The following is a 20871-nucleotide window of genomic DNA, read 5'->3' as shown; positions in this document are numbered from 1 at the left end:
TTTCAAAATCAACTGTTTCCTCGTGAATCATTTCTCTTATTTAGAACACGAATAAGTTCCTCAATGATCCAGCAGGGGGTGCCATCGAAGAAGACTGGCAGGAGGTACTATAGTGCCACTGTTTATTTTGGAAGTGATCTAGATACTTATGTCACTTCTGCACATTTATTCCAAATCTAAGCTGTGTCTAAAATGTATTTTAATGACTATGTGAAAACCTAAATGTCATCTAGAATTGCATTTTTTAAATGAGTTTGGCACAGTCAGCCTTGTCTCTAAATAATTTGTAAAGAAGCATGTTAAGTGTAGCTATTTTAATACACCACCTTTTTTGGCTTTTCTCTCTCTCTCTTTCTCTGTCTCTCTCTCTCATATACAACTAGGCTAATTTGGAGATTATAATTATAAAAGAACATTCTTATATTCCATTAAGTTGAAGGCCACAGAATACAGAACCCCAAAATTCTTTCGAATATGACTTTATAATGCATTGGCTCTAAAAACTGGTGGTCTTACTGAATCCTGCAGTTTCCTATAATCATAATTGGTTTAGCAGAGTGTCTACATTGCTAATCTCTCTCATTTTTATGTTGATTAAACCTTTCCTAATGGATTTAGTGCATACAGAGAAACGAGAAAAGCCAAAGAAATTATACTGCCAGTGAATTTCAATGAACCATATATGAGACCAAGGAGGGTGGCATGCAAACCCACGTTATTAAAATTTGAAATTAATTCCCGACCTTCCTGAGGAGAATATCTACAGGTTAAGTGCTAATGATGATAATAATAACACATTTATACAGCGCCTTATGGCTTACACATGAATTATCTCTTTGATTCCTCACCAAGACTCTGTGTGGTAAATGATGATCCCCATTTTTCAGTCAAGGAAACTGAAGCTCAGAGAGAAGTTAAAATAGTAGTTTAGGGCTGGGCACAGTGGCTCATGCCTGTAATCCCAGCACTTTGGGAGGCTATTGCAGGCGGATCACGAGGTCAAGAGATCGATACCATCCTGGCCAACATGATGAAACCCTGTCTCTACTAAAAATACAAAAATTAGCAGAGCATGGTGGCATGCTCTGTAATCCCAGCTACTTGGGAGGCTGAGGCAAGAGAATCACTTGAACCCAGGAGGTGGAGGGTGCCGAGATCGTGCCATTGCACTCCAGCCTGGATGACACAGCAAGACTCCGTCTCAAATAAATAAATAAATAAATAAATAAATAAATAAATAAATAAATAAAAATAGTAGTTCAGATTCACACAAGTAATAAGTAGCACAGTTGAAACTTAAATTCAGATAGTCTGGATTTATTTCACACACTATTTTTGTACTCTTTCTACTTTAGCCCCCTGTCCAGTAGTATTCTTACATTTCAAATATAAAGAGGGAATTGGGACAGACAGTAAGCACATTGCCTAGTGCAAAACCATTAGGAGCAGCTTACATTAGCAGAGAAGCTGCGGCAGTCACCCCTGGAAACAGCTGCCTGGTACCTCGCCATCCGCTCCTTCAGGGAGACCACTTCGTGGAGGTCTGACACACCCTCGCCCCGAGCAGCACTGTCTTCTGCAAATCCACTCTCAGGCTTATTAGGGCCAGCAGTCGCTGAAAACAAACGGAGCATGCTTAGATATGTGTGTTAAGCTTTAAGAAGAAAACAGCATCACCTTATAAATGGTGAAGCATTTAAAATACTTGATCTCGTAAAATGGACTGTAGCATTTCACAATATTTTCAATGTCTCGTGGTCATCTCCTTCAAGCTTTCAAGCAAAGTTACAAAATGTGTGTATAACAGCATAAACTTAGGTAAACAGCAAAAATCTATCCCTCCCCACTCTTGCAATTATTGTGATGAGAAATACTTAGTAACAGATATATAATAACAATTAACATTCCTCAAGCACTATGTTTTGAATTTATGCTAAATTCTATGTGCATTTTCAAGTTTACTTTTCTAACAATCTTGTAAGGTAGGTAATATTATTTTCTAAAAATTTATATAAGAAAATGAGAGTCACGCCTATTAAAAAACTTTCCAAGGATCACACCTTTAATAAGCGGCAGATTTGAATATGGTTTGACAAAATCTTTAACAAGTCTAAGAGTTGCTCCTTTCTTCTCTCCTCACCCCTCAACCTTTAAGGAGATATGTCCAGCTAAAATATGCAAATATTGTGAATATTATAGGCTGTGGATTTTTTTTTCTTTTCTTCTTAGGGGCATGCATTACATAAGAAAGAAGTAATAGTATCATTAGAAACAGCTTTGTCAGGCACCCATTTCAGAGAGCCTGATATTTACCCATGAAGCCATCTACTTGGCAAAAAGGCAGGGTAGGAGGAATTACATATCTGGAAGCAGTGTGAAAGACTGATTGCACAATCACAGAATAGCAGTTGTTAGAAACAGAATGATCTTAGAGATCATCGAACCTAACCCAATCTAATCAACTCCTTTTAGGCAGAAGAAAACATATGCCTGAATGTTTCCTTATGTGAAAGGAACATAAGGACCCTCCATTGTTATGTGATTCTCCACAGCTATTTAGCTTACGTATGCCAGAACTGATCTCAAAACTAGTTTTTCTTATTTAATCTAGTGATCTTTGTTGTCATCCTTCTGCTTGATGGTTTACTATTCACTCTTAGATGGTTTTGATTCCAAAATCATTTCAAGGGCATGATATAGGTATGTATACATGTGCTTTTGTATATGAGTTTATGTATATGCATCACTCATTCATGCATCTCCTGCTTTCACTCTTAGGGCTGGTAGTTTCTGGGGCTTACAGGGTAGGGCTCTTTGTAGTAGTTTCTTATTTGGGTTGTTATAATTTAATCACTATCAACCAAGGCCAAATAACCTCTAGTAAAAGACAGCCAAGCTGTTCCCTCTCTGCCCTGTTCTTCCTCTCTCCTCCCTCAACTCTGAGTCCCCATGTTGAACCATCTTATTGAATTGCTTGCTTTTTCTATTAGCATCTTCAAGATTTATGTACACAACAGCAGTTGAGAACAATTTCTGTGGCCTAGAAAAAATTAAAAATCATTTTCATTTTGACACCTTCCTAGAGTATTTGGTTTTCCATAGAGACTTCTTATTCAGTAAACACTTTCATATATTGTAATTAAAATAGTAAAAATACTTAACATACTATCAAAAAGATACAAAGTATAAAGGAATAAGACATTGTACTATATGAATGCTGATTGTACAACGTTGATTATGTTTATGACAAATGCCAGCTATCTTTGAAATTCACCTGTCATCCAAAACCTCATAGCCATACAAAAGACTCCTCCACTTGATTCTGATAAAAAGAGATTCCCACAAATCACTGAAAGACTTTCACATGCTGAGGAAAAGCTCTTTATTTTTCCCTGTGGATTATCTATCTGCACAGATGAATTCAGTTTACATTCAACTGTGCTGTTCTTACTTTGATGTGAATGAATGTCATATAGATTTTATTGAACATAACACTCTAAAGTTTTTCTACATTAAAATATAAATTTTATTTTGTGTGTTATCCATAAAAGACGCCATTCTTTTGGTAATCTTAATAGAAGTTCAGGCTTTTTTTGGTTAAAATTTACAAACAGTATTTAGCTTTCAAATATTTGATTTTTATCATTTTTTAATGACAAAATGCCCAATATTATTTGTCAAAAAGAAATCAGTGGCCTGATTTGGATTCCATTGCTCATGGCCATCATAGAAAAGACTCTCAGCCGGGCGCGGTGGCTCACACCTGTAATCCCAGCACTTTGGGAGGCCGAGACGGGCAGATCACGAGGTCAGGAGATCCAGACCATCCTGGCTAACACGGTGAAACCCCGTCTCTACTAAAAAATACAAAAAATTAGCCAGGCATGGTGGCGGGCGCCTGTAGTCCCAGCTACTCGGGAGGCTGAGGCAGGAGAATGGCGTGAACCCGGGAGGCGGAGCTTGCAGTGAAGGCAAGATCGCACCACCGCACTCCAGCCTGGGCGACAGAGCGAGACTCCGTCTCCGTCTCAAAAAAAAGGGAATGATAAAACCATTAAGCATGCAAGTCAGACAGGAAAGGAACAAACTAAAAGGCTAAAGTACTCTGTGAAAAGGAGGAAGGGAAAAATTAAATTTTCAAATGACTATTTCTGTTAGAAAGCATTATAAATATTAATATAACAAAACCATTTTGTTGCAAGTTTTTGTCTCTGAGGCTTAGAGGTAATTTATTGTGCAGACGAGTAATCCAAAATCCGAAGAAGTTCAGTGAATTCTCCCAAATCTTGAGTTAATGGTATAGCTGGGCTTAGAATTCATTGCACACTAAACATAGAAAGCATGCATTTATTCACATATAAGAACATAATTTATAATCTATTCAAAATATTCATTCTTTGTGTAATAAAAAACATCCCACAAAGCAGAAAAAACATAGAGAGGCACTTTGAAAGAAAATAAAACACTAAAAAATACAATCTATTATCATGGCTATTAGATAACAAGGATAAGAATGTCTTTTTTAAGGGTTTTGAGGTTCTTAGAAAAAATATTTACATTTTAATCTCAATATAATATAAAAAGTCATATACTATAGATAGATCCAACTTATGCCCATTTCTACATTCTTAAATCATGAGAAATTGTGTGACTAGAGATCTTTTTTCTCAAGCCCCAAACATATGCTTTTCTTCTGCAGTTTTTAAAAACAAACTAAATCGATTAATAAAATTTGACCAGGTTACAGAAATTCATTATGCCTTCCTGAATTTTACTTTCTATGGAGAGTCCATGTTTAAAACATGTAAAAAACACACATTGGTACAATATTTATAAGGCAGAACACTCTTCCTTTCTTGACCAATTATTCACAGGTCTGCATTCCGTAACAGAAAGGATTGAATAGCGACCCCTCTGTGTTTCCTTGAAGTTGGTAAGATGTCAGAGACAGAAAACAGTGAGGAATAGTCAATGTAATATACATTCTAGAATTTTCTCCTAATTTTACAATTTATATAATCAGATAAAGAATTCTTATGGATATGCACAGATTAGTATATAGAAATATTTCAAAAGGATCATTGATAGATTTGTTATGAACCATCCTAAACTAGCTGTACAGGAAATTTCAAATTTGGAATTCAGTGATTTATGAAAATGATATGTTCTTACAACATTAAGAAGTGAAAAATCTATCCTCATTTCCTATTAAGCAATCATCCAAAAATCTGAAATAAGTTATAAATATGATCCTAAAATTTTCATAGAGTTATAATTTGGAAATAAAGGTCAATGGCTTGATACATAGAGCTAGGGTCAATGTGTTGCTCAAAAATACTGTCAGATCCTGAAAAAAAACTATACAGAAGACACCTACTGTGTCTGGGTTCACAATCTTATTTTGTGATTGTCACAATCTTATTTGACACAATCTTTGTCACAATCTTATTTCTAAAGCCAGATTGCATCTCATCACATTTTCTAAATGTAAATATTTCCTATTACTTTCAAAATATGAGAGATACATTCTTAAATTGTAGTTGTGGACAGTCTTATGGAAAGGATGACTGTGTAACAATACAATTGACAATACTGGATGAGAGATACATTAATACTAGGTGCTTTAAAAGTGGCTTAAACATTGCTTAAATTTGTGTGAGTCATCTCATTTCTCTTCCCTTCTCCCTTCCCATTGTGGACAATGCAAAAGTCTGCAGAACAAAATGGAAAGCACTTTGAACTCCTTATTTCTTTCAGAGACTACTTGACAGTGTCCGGGTTGTGAGGCTGATATGAGCCACGTCTGATTTTTAGCAGAGACTTGGCCGATATGAAATCAGAAGACAAGACATTTGTCAAAGACGAGAAAAGAACTAAAGATATTCAAGCATTTTGAAAATTAAAATACACACTGAAGGCAGTAAATAGGATAATATATGGTACAGAAAAGAAAATCAATAGCATATTAGCAGCAATATGAAATATGGCGAAGATGGAAAACAGAGGAAAATCCATACTACAGGTATTTCAGTGTGAGGATGGGGAAGTAGATAGAAGAAATAAGTTATACCAGAAGAAAAAAATTTGCCAAAAATGAAATTTGGGCATAGATTGAAAATATTTACCACAATCCAGGAATAAAGTTAATTTAAACATACCAACACATTGGCAAATCCTGGTGAACATTTTAAGTTCATGGAAAAAGAAAAATTCTGCAGTTATCCAGATACATGAAGAGTATCTGTAGTAAAGAAACAAAATTCAGATATCCTTAGATATTTCCTTTACAACGCCGAACACTAAAGGGAGTTAGAGAACCAATTACTGGTTACTGAAATTTTAGTTTTGTGAACCAGAGTCTACATGGGTCCAAGTTGATAACCATGTGAAAGGGCAACAAAAAGTCAAACACAGACCATGTAATAACAAAGGCAGCCCAAAGGAAAATGAAGGCCCTCAAAATATAATACCTAAACAATAAGGTAGACATAAAAATGGTTGTATTTATTTATTTATAACTAAAAGTATTAGTCATAGAAATAATCAGAGGTCAAACTTCACATCGAAGGATGAAAACAAGTAATCTAATGGTGTACCATGTGCAATAAATAGATGCAAAACAAACCCTACAATTTAAAAAATATATTGGACAATAAATTATCAGGCAAATATAAATGAAGAAAAGTCATCATTACTATGCTACTTTCATGCAAAGTATCCTTAAAAACAAATTATTCATATATTAAATGAGATAGAAGACCATTCCATAGCTAAAAGATACCATCCCACTATGAAGCTGGAATAACTGTTGACCACTACATGCTAATCAGCACAGTACAGCAACAGTAAAAGGCCATTAATAACAAGGAAAAGGAAACCTTTATGGGAAAATAATAGCTGCGGGTGACTTTAACATATCTTTCTACATCTTGCCAGATGAAAGTTCAAAAATAAATGATTTTGAATTATATAATTACTTACATAATTAATAAGGTTTGTATAATTAATCATATAATTGATAAGGTTTATTTATATTCATTCTCACTAAACAAATATTGGTTATCTACAAAAAGCATAAGATACATTCACTATCTTTCAGGGCTTTCAGTATAGTTGGAGAGACAGGGTGTTATAGCCAATGTGTAATAGGTTTGTACCAGTTGAGTTGGGAGCCTATAGTGGGGACATAATCCACCTGGGTATGTTAGTGAAGTAGGTGTCAGGAAAGGCATCCTGAAAATCGAACATCTGTACTGAATCCTGAAAGAGCTGGCCATGTGAATATGTGCTAGAGAGAAAGATGCAGAAAGGGGATGAAACTGAAGCACTATCAACAAACTGTGCTGGGAAAATTGGGTAAAGATTTTGAGGAAAACATTAAGAAATCCCCACCTCACAGCATATTGCAAATGAAATACCAGATGGCTAAAGAGTTAAATATTTTTAAAAATTATGAATCTTTGGAGAAATAGAAGTAGTGCATAAAATGGTTTCAACTGGACTTTATAAGCATAAAAATTCAAAGTAAAAAAAATTTATGCGAGAAAATAAAAATTGGAAAATGATAATTATAATAAATACGCGTGTTTGTTTTCAATAAAGAACACTGATGGGCCAGAAAAAAATGTTAATATTGAATAATGGATAAAGAACTTCAAAGAATGATTTACAAGTGAAAACTTCATAGCAAATATGTATAAAGTGCTTTCTATGTGTCAGAATATGAATCCACTTAATATTCTCAATCATACCAGGAGATAGAGGCTATTTTTTTTTTTATCTCTATTTTACAGATAAGGAAACAGAGACGGGTTCTAAAACCTGCACCAGTTCAGACAGCGGGTGAGTTTCAGAGCTGAGAAGGGAAGCTCAGCAATCTGGCCCCAGGCTCTGTGACAACTCCAATTCTGATGCTACCTATTAAGGACAGTTGTTCAACAACAAACAAAATCACTATGCTCAGTAAACAAATGAAGGAAAAGTCAAACAACAAAGAGATGCCTTTTTCTGTTATGAACTGATTCATACTGCATATACAATAAAAATATCCATAATATTCCCAGATGGTTAGTCCAGTGTATTATTGTGACACAAAATAAATTCTAAGGTTAACAATAATTTAAACTGTTGAGCAGAGAAACCAGAATTTATTATTTTTTCTTTGAAATTTGCTAAAATCAATGTAAGAAGGCTTCATTTAATGCCACCTAAGAACCAGGCGAAGTGTGCTGGTGAGTCCCATGGAAGCCTGCAAAGCTGAAGCAATCACAGATACCAGCTTCAAGAAGGCAAGCACACTTCAGGTGACACATCAATAGCCTTGCTGCTTTATTCTGGATGCATTATAAAGAAGTCAACTGTTTAGTTCTTGAAAAAAAAATTGATTTAGAACTACATTGGGAGAATGATAAACTAAATTCTGTCAAACTTAAATACATGATCTAAATCCAGCTTGGATTTGTGTGTGGGATATCATACCAATACACATATCATAGGCTCAGAGCCATTAGCATGAATAAATTTTTCTATAATTCTTAATATTTGCAAATCCCTCAGCTAATAATAAAATTCATCTCTTTTAAGCATTCAGAATGCTACTGCCAAGTAAAATTTGTAATCAATTTGAGTTTTATATATTCTTATCCTCATTTGAATATTATAAAACCAAGAAATAGATGGAGAATAAAATGAAAGCAAGTGTACAGCACAGACCTGCATTAATTCAGAGTTCTTAAAAAACATGGAGAAGAAGGGCGAGGGAATAAAAATGAGTGGAAGTAAGCACAAAAACCATCTTGTAGCATTTTTTTCCAGCAAATGAACACAGTGACTCAGATTCCATTTCTCAAACTAACAACCCTGTGATCCTATTCCCCCAAAATGCATTGTGTTGTTGTATGTGTACTTGTTACCTTCCCAAAAATCCATCCATTCATCTGATTATTTGGGCTTTATACATTAACAAAAGAAGATATCTCATGGTAATAAAAAGGATTCGTTCTTGCTTTCTTACTAAGTCTGTCCTAGCTAGTATTCTCCTGGTTCACCAGATACTGGAAGAGATTCTTTAAATCCAGTTGCCTGTTAGAGGAAGAAGACAAGATTTAGCATTGTAGTAGACAGAATGTCGGTCCCCCAAAGATGTTCACATCCTAATCCCCAGGACCTATGAATATGTGACCTTACATGGCAAAAGGATTTTGCAGATATAATAAAGTTAAGGATTTTGAGATGGGAAGATTATCCTAGGTTATCCAAGTGGGTTCAATGTAATCACAAGGGTCCTTGTAAGTGAAAGAGGGAGTCAGGAGCATTGAGACAGGAGATGCAATGACTGAAATGGGAGAGAAAAGAGATTGAATATTCTACACTGCTGGCTTCGAAGATGGGAATAAGGTCCACAAATCAAGGAATACAGGCAGCTTCTGGAACCTGGGAAGGGCAAAGAAGCAGATTCTCCTCTGGAGCTTCTGGAGGAAGCTTGGCACAGCCAACACCTTACTTTTTTCTCAGTGAAACCCACGTTGGACTTCAGACTTCCAGAACTGTAAGATAATAGATGAGTGCTATCGGAATCTGTTGCATTTTTTGGTAATTTCTTGCAGCAGCAACAGGAAACTGATACAAGCATTCACTGTATACATACATGTGTCTGTCCAAGTCACAAATTGCTACATACTAGATACTTTTAAAGGCATATTTCAGTTCCAGCTCCCTAAATTGCACAGACACGTAAATACACAAACCACTATGTGATGGAGCCATCTCTGAAATTACTCTTTATGTCCCAAAAAAGAAATGTCCGCCTACGTGATAAGACTCTAAGTGTCTATTTAGATTCAAATCTCTCTGAATAATAGGACTGTTATTTCTACCTGCTGTCACTTCTTTTTCTATAGACATGTCCTGTGTCTTTTGCAGCTCTTATCATCTCATAGGAAGTACTTCTGGTACTAGAGCAGTTATGAATTAAGAAAATTTAATCAGAAGTTAGGTAATCATTAGTATAAAAATATTGCTAGTTTGGGCATATACGAAAATCTAATCATACTGCTCTTAAACATTCTTAAATTAATCGGTTAGCTTAGAGATTTGGCCAGTTAAAAAAATCAATAATTCAATAAAATGACTTAAATTTCATTGAAATAGTCTAATAAATTAGAATCATTAAAAATGCCTGTAGAGTGTGCATATTTTTACAGCATAAGTCTCTTGTTGGACATTTCTCTAGTACAATCAGACGTATATTACATTATAATAATGATAGCTATCAGTTAATGAACATAATGTGTTAATTATTTTACATGTGTTATCCCATTAATTCTCATAACAACCATATATGATGGGTGGTTTATTCCCATTTTAGTGATGAGGAAGTAACACTCAGAAGATAATATCATATAGCAAGTAGCTGAACCCGGAGTTGATTTCAAGTATTTCTGCATACAACTTTCAACTCTACACAGTCTCTTACGTAAATATATTTTCATTAAAATATAACATTTTTATTTCAAGGTAAATTTTTAATTAAGGGTATGAAACTCTTTTCTGCTTCCTAAAATATATGCACATAAATCCTTTCTAGACATTGACTTCAGCATAATCTAAGGATAAATCAAAGGGAAATAAATAAGCTGAATTTCCACAGCTATCAGTGGCTGTTTTTCATTATTACAAGCTTGAGTTTAGAATTAGAAATCAAAGCAAATTCCTCAGCTATATTGCTTTGGTCACCATAGAGATCAAACTTAAGAAGGGGTTAGGGATAGGTCCAGTTGAACAGAGAAGGGAATAAACTTGACTGCAAGGAAGGGAAAATGCAAAGCAGGGGCCACTGGTCTCATTTTCAAGTGATCTACTGTGCTCCAGGGGATGGGAGGTGGTGTCGCGCTTTCATCCAAATGTCCCCTTGTCTCAATCCGCATCACAGGTATATACTGAAGGTATATGGTACCGTTCCCGCCCTTCCTTCCCCTTCCTTCCTTCCTTCCTTCTTTCCTTCCTTCCTTCCTTCCTTCCTTCCTTCCTTCCTTCCTTCCTTCCTTCCTTCCTTCCTTCTTTCCTTCGTTCCTTCCTTCCTTCCCTCCCTCCCTCCTTCCTTCTTTCCTTTCTTTCTCTCTCTCTTTCTCTCTTTCTTTCTTTCTTTCTTTCTCTCTCTCTCTCTCCCTCTCTCTCTCTCTTTCTTGACAAAGCCTCACTCTGTCATCTAGGCTGGAGTGCAGTGGCATGATCTCGGCTCACTGCAACCTCTGCATCCCGGGTTCAAGCAATTCTCCTGCCTCAGCCTCCCTAGTAGCTGGGATTACAGGCACCTGCCACCACGCCCGGCTAATTTTTGTAGTTTTAGTAGAGACAGAGTTTCACCATGTTGGCCAGGCTGGTCTCAAACTCCTGGCCTCAAGTAATACAGCTGCCTTGGCCTCCCCATGTGCTGGGGTTGCAGGCGTGAGCCACCACACCCGGCAGGTATATGGTACATTTTCCTCTTAGGGCTTTAGTCCTGCATTCTATAAACATCCACTTCCCAGCTACTGTCGGCTAGGCATGGTTGTCAGAGCTGGAGAAAAATTAATCACCATTATAGTCAGTCATGCTCCATTTGAAGAGAAAAAAAAAGAATAACACTAGAAAGATTCTCAAGAAATACAGTATTGATCTGACCTTATTTCTAAAAAGATAAATATACCAGGTTTTGTGAATGTATATGACATGTAAACTGTTCGTTTATCTGTGGTTTTGGCACTAGGCCATGAACCACCAATTTTTCACCGGCAAGCAACATGAAAGTCCACTGGAAATGTAAAGTTCATGAAAATCACTCTAGCATGTCACACTGTAGAGACAGATCTGCTCTTTCCACCCCGCCCCCTTAATGGTTCCTCATGTTTTTTTCCTGCTCTATGTTTTTTAGGTAAAATCATGAAATCGTCATTCAAAGTCACTCACTTTAAAAATTTCCTATGAGATCTTTGAGAAATGGGCTTGGCACAGTGAACCAATGGCCGTGACCTAGACCAGCCCAGGTGATTACTAGGCCAGTCTTTAAGTCCCTGCTGCTTTGTGGCAACCTAAAAGGTAAAGAGAAGGAAACTGTATCCTTCATTGGTGATTCATTCTACTGTTACTGTGCTTAGTACCCATGTGTTGAAAAACTCTGCATTGTGAGGAAAACCCCTAAATATATTGTTGTTTGGTTAGTTTGAATATGCATCTCCTTTCTATTTAATTTCATTACTCATTCTATTTAAACTAGTTGCTATCCTATTCTTTCTAAAGTCTTTGTTTTAGAAAATCCAAAAATTTCATATCATTCTACATAATTCTGTTTCTTACAGAATTGCTACCTCTTTGACATAACTTTTTTGCTGACCCTAATTTTCTAATGTATCCCTTTTTCATTCCTACCGCTTCATTTGTGCTTTTCCTTTTCCCAAACTTCCTTGTGATTCTCAGCTTTCCAGATCCTCCTTTATGTGTGGTTTAGTTACTAAGGGTCTGTGCCCTTGTGGGGAGAATGTCATCTTCTTTCTGGTTGTCTAAGCTGGAATGAAAACTTGAGAAACAGCAAGCAAATGTGCTCACCCCTCAGCCATGGAGAGATGGTAGGCAGGCTCAGTCTATGATTAATAGCAAGTGTGCGTGCCTCTGAGGGACTGGTTAAAATATCCACTAGTGCCCCTAAAACAATTATGGCCTCCAGAATACACAGAAAGTGATTTAACTCTGGGTCAAAGCAGTGCATTGGTAGATGGGGATGACCTGGGCATACTAGCTTAAAATCTTTTTCCTCAAATGATCAACCTTTTCTTTCATATGATTTGTAAAATTCCATATGAAGCTGGGTCATGTGTAGTGAACTGTTTTGTTTAATTCCAAGTATGCTGTTGGCATTCAACAGAGCAAAAAATACACCAAGGTAATGTAATGGAGATTAAGCTTTAATAATTTGTGGCTTTGAAAAGTATCTTCCTGGCAGGCTTATCTTTAAGTTGTTTGAATGTACACAGAGGTAGGAATGTTAATCATTTACTGATTATTACCTTAAATCATTTTTGTGCTAAAAGCATTCTGTAGGAACTAGAGGTATCTGAATGTGTTTTAGGAATTTCCTCTCTTCACCTTCATCCCAACTTTCATCCCTCTTTTAAGGTTAGCATCTGAAATTTATTTTGACAAAAGATATTAAAAGAAAGCCCAGATCATCAAATCCAACTCTCACCAACTTATACATGACACCCTGGCAGCTTTTCTCCTACTAATCACACTTTTTGTTTGAATAATAAAATGTATTTAATTCAATCCAATTTTTGTCTTAGAAAAATCAATCCCTGAATTTACACAAACTGTTTTCAATGATCTCAAGTCTTTGTTTAAAATGCTTTCTCTGCCTAAGTCCACGAACAGCAGCATACTTTGATATTTTTTCTTTTGAACTTAATGACTGATAGAATTGATCAAAGAAAGGAAGCCACACTAATTCAACACACTTTCTTTACTGAACATTATTTGGGAAAATGAAGCAATCAAGAAGGAAAGTGAAAATGCTGAAATAATGCAGCATGGCTTGGTGAATAACCTACTTTTCTGGAAGTAAATTTACTCTTTCAGAGCAGTGATGTACTTTGAAAAATAGTATCTCAAACCTTGAAAACTTTCAGAACAATGTGGCCTTTAATTACTTCATCTTGAGTAGGAACATAAACTTTCTACTTAACTGGCTAATGTTAAACAGAAATGTTAAGAATCAATGTAGGACACCATTATTCTTACCAAAGCTTTATGTTTTTCTAATGTGCTTTAAGTGAAAAGGTAATTGGCCTCTTGTTCATATATTTGTACTTTCACAACTGCATTTTGATTCCTCTCTTTCATAATTTTAAGGGACACTGAATAACGTTGTATACATTTCAAACAGGTTTTTAAAAAATTTAGAACAGGAATGTTTACATATTAAAACTATAATAATTTTAATGTATCAAAACTCTGATGCAATCAGATGCTGGGTTACTCTCCTCTGTAACCAGTAACATGACCCAAATACCCTTTGCCTATAAATGCAGCACGTAATTTCAAAAGAAAGAGATGATGTCAGTTTCCTAATGATATGCTGGTACTAGGAACAGTCCAAAGAGTGGAAGTAATTTAATAGTCTTCCTTGCTTATGATACACATGGAGTGTATAATTAGTCAGTATCGTCATCCCTTAATTTATTTACAGTTATTTATCTTTAAAAATTTGACATAGGCATTTGTTTCTTTTCCCTCAGATTCAAAACCTAATGCTATAAATGTACCATACATGGAAGAACGCATTTATGCTGTTTATTTTACTCCTGTTTTTAAAGGGCAAACTTATTTTTATTAAATGTTATTCAAATTGAAACCTGATTTTTCCCGTGCACTTTAAGACAGATACATCAGTGATGAATTTAACAACAAAGAATTTAACACTTGCAAACAGAAGTCTTCCTACACCAATGGTATTTAAACTCAAGTGAAGTAGAAGATAAGAGGAGGAAAGTTGGGACGGGATGTAAAAAGCAATTGGGTTTCTTTGTAAAATTCCATATGAAACTAGGCTTTCACAGTGTTAAAGAAGCTGTGAATATGGAGGGCTGGTCACCACACAGTGGCCAGAAATGCTCGTTTCAGGCTCCTTACATGCAAGCGTGGGAAAAATAGAAAATATTTTCAAAAATAATATGCTTGTATGTTCCCTAATAGTGAGTGGCAGAGACTTCCCTAATATTTTTGCAGAACTGGTTACTAAATTTCTGTTTTTATCTAGAACTAAAATTTCTAGATCACCGAGAAGTAAACTGATAGTTGAGATTAAAATAGTCAACTTCACAAGTATTTAATGTTTAACATATTGACATATAAACAGTGGGTGCCCATTAAGCATTTGTTGAATGAATTTGTCTTGAAATAATATTGCAAAAGTTAATGCCTGTCTTTTCATGGTTCTCATTGGCCGATTTTGTTACTTTCTCTCTCCTACTTTTTTTGAAGTGTAGAAAACAAGTTTTAAATTCTGCAATAGAAGTTATTAAGCAACATTGAGAAGTTATGTGAAAGTTGGAATTACAGCTTCCAGGAAGGAGCAAAAATAAATGTCTTGCATGTAAACCTGTGACTCTCCCACAAAGAAATTCAGCTCTTCACCCAAAAGTCTCAGCAGGGCACCACATGAGCAGGTGAAAATTAGAACTGTGCAAAAATGTTTGCTTGCAAAGTGAAACCAGTCAATTTTGGGCTTTCTGCCAAATGTAACTTCTGCCAAAATTTCTCATTATTATATAGCTGCACAAAGCAATTAGAAACGTTATGGCTAAAAAATTCCAAATACATTCATGTCTCCATCATATTTCAGTCCAGAAGAAAATAACTAGCCTCCCCAGCCCAGTGAGCTAAGTACAGACAGGCATGAAAACACCCACCCCACTCCACACACATACCTACGCACAACCAACCCACCCCCGGCCACATTTTTCTTTGGAGGACCATTTAATCAGAAGCAGTATCCTCCTAGTTTTGTGGGATCTGGGAAGAAGACCTCAGTAGGTTTTCAGGATGTCCCAGTGTACTCTTGAGTTGGAAGCCTGCCAAGGAAAGCAGATGTGGCACAAAGCCCTAGGTCCCATTCACCAGCAGTGCAGGGCCTCAGGAAATGTCACAAACCTCGCTAATTCTGACACTAGGTTGCCATTACAGAAAGCCTCACAGAAGGAGGAACACAAAATGCTGATGCTTTGCAGCTCTCTCTGTGTCGTTCTTTAAAGTGTCAAACCTGAGCATAGATTTGGTAAGTGACTAGACACACAAATAACACTCATCTATCGTGGCCAGTCTACACACACACACACACACACACACACACACACACACACACACACACACACAATTCTTGACACCCAACCATGTATAGACTCTAGGGCTCCATCCCCAGTCTTCCTTTTTTTGTCTTACCACACACACTCCATCAGATCTCAGCTTCATCCGTATTACACCCAATGCACATCTCTAGTAACTATTTAATCTCAAATCGTATGTTGCCCGAACTTTTAAAATGTAACATGGCTTAAAAATATTACCCACAAACTTATTTCCAGTCTTAAATTTTCCAGTTGTATATTATCATAGAGAACATTTGGGATTGTCAGGAAAAATGACAAATGTATAATAATAAAGAGTCAGTTAAAGGTGAATAAATGATGTTGAGTATTAGCTTATGTGCAGAACTATGAATCTCTCTACACACACACACACACACACACACACACACACACAGACACACACACACACACACACAGCAGCCTGGGAATGGGAGCAAAAGTAGCACATTATGGGAAAATGTTGAATTGGTTTTCAGTTTGATGGATTTAGTCAGAATTGGGGGCAGAGTGATACGGGGGTCAATGGAAGCTCTGCAGGGCCCAGGCTGAGTGGGCATTAGGTCTAACGTCCCCCCATTAAGCTCTCAAACTACTCCTGCAGCCCAGAGTCAGATGCTTTCAACACATCTGAATTGTTTCTGGCCTTTGTTTTGAAATGCATACCCTCATCCATTGCAGGCTCCAACCTTTCTTGTCCCTATACCCACTGATTTCTGATCTTGTGATTTTCCTGGTGCATTGCGCCATTTCACTGGCTTGTGATTTTTTTGCTTCTGCTTTAACTATTGGGTTCTCTTTGCCCTCTCTCCTTTAGATTCCCATGATAAACGGTCTGGTCTTCACAGACCCATCTTCCAGTGCTTCTCTCCTGAGTGAGAGTTCTTCCATCTTTTCACAGACGCTGTGAGTGGATTCAAGACATGGAGAAATTAAGTAAATCAAGTTGGAAGGGGCTGATGTGCAGGACATGCTAAGAATGTGGAGACTATGCTGAAGATCAAGCTCAGTTTCAGTTGAAAAGAAAGAGTGGAAGAAATGTGAGAAAGAAAACTGTGATCAGAGAGAATATATTGAGAGTCTAAGAACCAGGTCACATTACTGACAAGGTTTAAAATGTGGCTGTGAGTAGCCTTGTCAGGAAAGAGACTGGAGTCATTAGGGTTGAGATGGTTGAAGAATTCAGTTTTTTGAAGTAATATGATGTTGACATCACCAAGGATAACAGAAAGTGTATTTGTTTCAAGTGTCAGAACAATTATAACAAGAAGGGGGTACTTAGTAGCTTTCTACAACTCCAGGAGAGGAGAGTAATTTAATTTGAGCTGAAGAGTGCATCTGTGAAAGATAAGGGTGTTTTTAACAACACAACAACCTATTAAATCACGTAGACCAGTTTCTCTCTTAAACGGTTTTTAGTGTGTTGCAGTTTTCAATGTTCAGCATATAGGCTCACACGTTATTTTATATTCTTATCTTGCTCCCTGGAATATATTGATAATAGTTATTATGTTACATTATACTCATATAGTAAATAATAATAGTAGTAATATTAATAACAAAAGCTTATACAGCACTTACTATGTGCCAGGGACTGATGCTTTAGAACTTTATAAAGATAAATTCATTTAATCTTTGAAATAAGACTGTGAGATAGATACTACTAGTATCTCTGATGTCAGATGAGGAAATGAGGCACAGAGTTGGTAATTTGCCCAAGGTCAATCAGTAGGTAAGTGTAAGAGATGGAATTCAAACTAGGCAGTCTGGTTCCAAAATCTGCGTTCAACCAGTTAGAGTTAACCTGACAGTATTTTCTAATTTCCTGTAAAGTGTTACGTGGAGTTCATTTGGAACCTCTTCTGGCTCTAGGAGATGATGTTTCTGTGATTCTGGTAAACTGAGAACACTTCATACATTTCAAGGCTGGTTATAATGCTGGGGTTACAGAAAATAGTTCAGATGTCTTTAATAGAAATGAAATAAAAAAGAAGGAAGGGGAAAGGGAGAAAGAGAAAAACAGCACATTATTTGTGAAATTTTTCTAATTTTGAGGATTGATCAAAATGTAAAGATGGGCCAGGTGTGGTGGCTCACGCCTGTAATCCCAGCACTTTGGGAGGCTGAGGCAGGTGGATAACCTGAGGTGAGGAGTTTGAGACTAGCCAGCCTGACATGGTGAAACCTCATCTCTACTAAAAATACAAAAATTAGGTGGTGTTGTGGTGCATGCCTGTAATCCCAGCTACTAGGGAGGCAGAGGTTGCAGTGAGCCGAGATCATGCCATTGCACTCCAGCCTGGGCAACAGAGTGAGACTCCATCTCAAAAAAAAAAAAAAAAAAAAAAAAAAGAAAAGGGAAAGATGGTATCAACAATGAAAATTTATATATCAACCCCTGAAACTCCTTTTGTATATCCAACCCTGGAAGAATAAGCCTATAGGAAACTTGTGCTATTATTATTATAATTTAGTTTGACACTTCCTCAATACGAATAATTACAAGATACTGTGTCAGTATCTCACTGAATTTTTTTTTTTTTTTTTTTGAGACAGAGTCTCATACTGTGTCACCCAGGCTGGAGTGCAGTGGCATGATCTTGGCTCACTGCAACCTCCACCTTCCCAGTTCAAGTGATTCTCCTGCCTCAGCCACCCGAGTAGCTGGGATTACAGGCACGCACCACCACACCTGGCTAATTTTTGTATTTTCAGTAGAGATGGGGTTTCCCCATGTTAGCCAGGCTGGTGTTGAACTCCTAGCCTCAAGTGATTCACCTCCCTCAGCCTCCCAAAGTGCTGGGATTTCAGGTGTGAGGCACCATGCCCAGCCTGTCTACTCAAGGTTAACGAAGAGTAAAAAGAGATGTTATTATGGGTGATATTGTGGTTATTGGTTGTTATTTGAGCGCTATTCATCATTCTTTGAACATCTAAATGGACTTTGAGAATATGGAAGAAATGGAGAACAATATAAAAGCATAGGCAGCACTATGCTTTACAGGAAAGAATATATATGTATACACATACACATTCACATACATACACATTGGTGTATATATGAGGATAACTGAAAGAAATGGCAATAACATAAGGACAAAGTCAAGAAGCTGTGACTGGTTGGACTGAAATTGTGAAGTAAACGAAAGAGGTGCAAATTGAAGTTTGAGGCAACTTATTGCTTCTATTTAAAGGGTGGAATATTAGGAACTATAACTAGTAATTTAGAGTTGACAACTGCTATAGCTGAACTAGATCTTTTGAGAAACCAAAGGGTGTGACTTAAATGCAAACTCATGCCTTCCAAATTTCATTTCCCTGAAATTTTGCAGAGTAAAAGTTGAGGCTGTTGTCCAGATCTGGATGATAAAGGGATGACGAATCTTGAAATTATTTCCATTCCAGAATGAGTCAGTGACTGAAAGCTGGCATGCACTAGTACAGTTCCATTCCTAAAAATAAATGTTTTTGAGTCCTCCAGGACTCAGAGGACTAGCATATTTTCTACTAGCGAAGTCAAGGCTCTAATGAAGTTCTGTGCTCGCTCTGAGCAAACTGAGATGGTACAGAGGAAAACTGGAGGGGATCAAGCTGTTGATTGCTGCCAGTTGCTTTTCCTCAGTGCTTCCCTTGTCCTATTTCCTGAGTTCCAGTTGGAAACTGCTGCTGGACCCCACACTGGTAGCTGACTTCTACCCTATGCAGTGCCCAGGAAAATAGCTCTGGATGCCGCAGAAGCAGAGGTGGTGGATTTTAAATCAAGCTTGTCACTGGAATTGACAGAATTTTAATAACATGAACATGCTTATTTCATTCTGTCCTTTTCCAAGAATATACCAATTTGATAATATGACCCTTGAGTCCAGATTAAAAAACTCCAACTTGCAAGACTCAAACCAAACAGTAATCTTTAGCTTTACAAAAAGATAGTTCACTCTTTCCCAGGAGCACTCAGTTCTATTGTTGTTTACAAACTGCTAATTATTTGTCACAATGGCTTACTAGTTAGATAATATAAAGGTGACTTATTAGGGCAGTGCTGACTCAAAGCAAACAAACACAAAATCAACGACAGAGATATTGATAAATTACCCATGAAGTTACAAAGCAATTAAATGGGGGGAAATGTGACTCTACTTATCAAAATTTAATGTTCATTGTTTTCAAAAACCCAGTAACTTTATAATGTGAGATCTATTTACAATTGATTTCAATGCAATTAAGTTCCTATGAATTAAAAATAATATAACATAGTATAGTATTGCTATCCAAAAATTATTTGATATTCAGTCCACATTAAACTTGAAATGGAAAACACCGAGAAAATGTTTTGAAACTATATTGCCAGACGGTGCTTTTAAAATTAATGCCAATACGTGCTTTTTAAAAAAGCTTTTCTATGTTGATAACTACCAAATTAACTCATTTACAAATATACATGCAGACATATTCAGATTTTAGGGGAAGATGCATTGGATCTTTGAATAACAGAGAAACTTCCCACAATAAACTCTTTCAGTATTACATTTATTTTAAGTGATACGTATGCTGGGAGCAATTTGGCAATTACTTACTTTTGAACAGTCAGACCTATCTAAGGCATTAGGTTCACCAGGCAACAAGGATATAATCTGCATACTATTTGAAAAATGTAAAAGACAAAGATCTACTTGAAGGCCTGCCAAAAAAAGAGTAGTGAAAAGTGATGTGTCCAGTGATGAGAGTGGGGTTTTGGGGCAGAATCTCAGCTAACAAAGATGAACAAATTTACATGCTTTGTAAAATTTAAAAATAAGCCAGTCATCATCTTTCAAGTTTTAACAGAATATGCAGACAGGTCTCCTTTTCTACAGTTTGTCCTAATTTCAAGAGAAACATGAAATGCAAAATGAAAAGCCACAAAAAGCTATTGCAAGAAAAACAAGGCCTTTCTAGATATACGTGGAAATGTATCCAGAGTCATGAGGGTGGGCTGGGG

At 36.6% G+C, this 20871-nt stretch overlaps 1 protein-coding gene across 2 annotated transcripts in view; it reads right to left on the bottom strand.

The window, feature by feature from the left end:
• Positions 1-20871, bottom strand: part of XIRP2 (xin actin binding repeat containing 2) — a 349635-nt gene that overhangs the window by 46239 nt on the left and 282525 nt on the right. For both annotated transcript variants that reach the window (XM_055380256.1, XM_055380257.2), the window contains exon 3: positions 1455-1615. In XM_055380256.1, the coding sequence (XP_055236231.1) occupies positions 1455-1615 (161 nt within the window). The remainder of the gene's footprint in view (positions 1-1454; positions 1616-20871) is intronic.

Source organism: Gorilla gorilla, chromosome 11, assembly GCF_029281585.2.
Source record: "Gorilla gorilla gorilla isolate KB3781 chromosome 11, NHGRI_mGorGor1-v2.1_pri, whole genome shotgun sequence".
NCBI lineage: Eukaryota > Metazoa > Chordata > Mammalia > Primates > Hominidae > Gorilla > Gorilla gorilla.
Note: the sequence above shows the minus strand (reverse complement) of the source record. Positions and strands in the feature narration are given on the sequence as shown.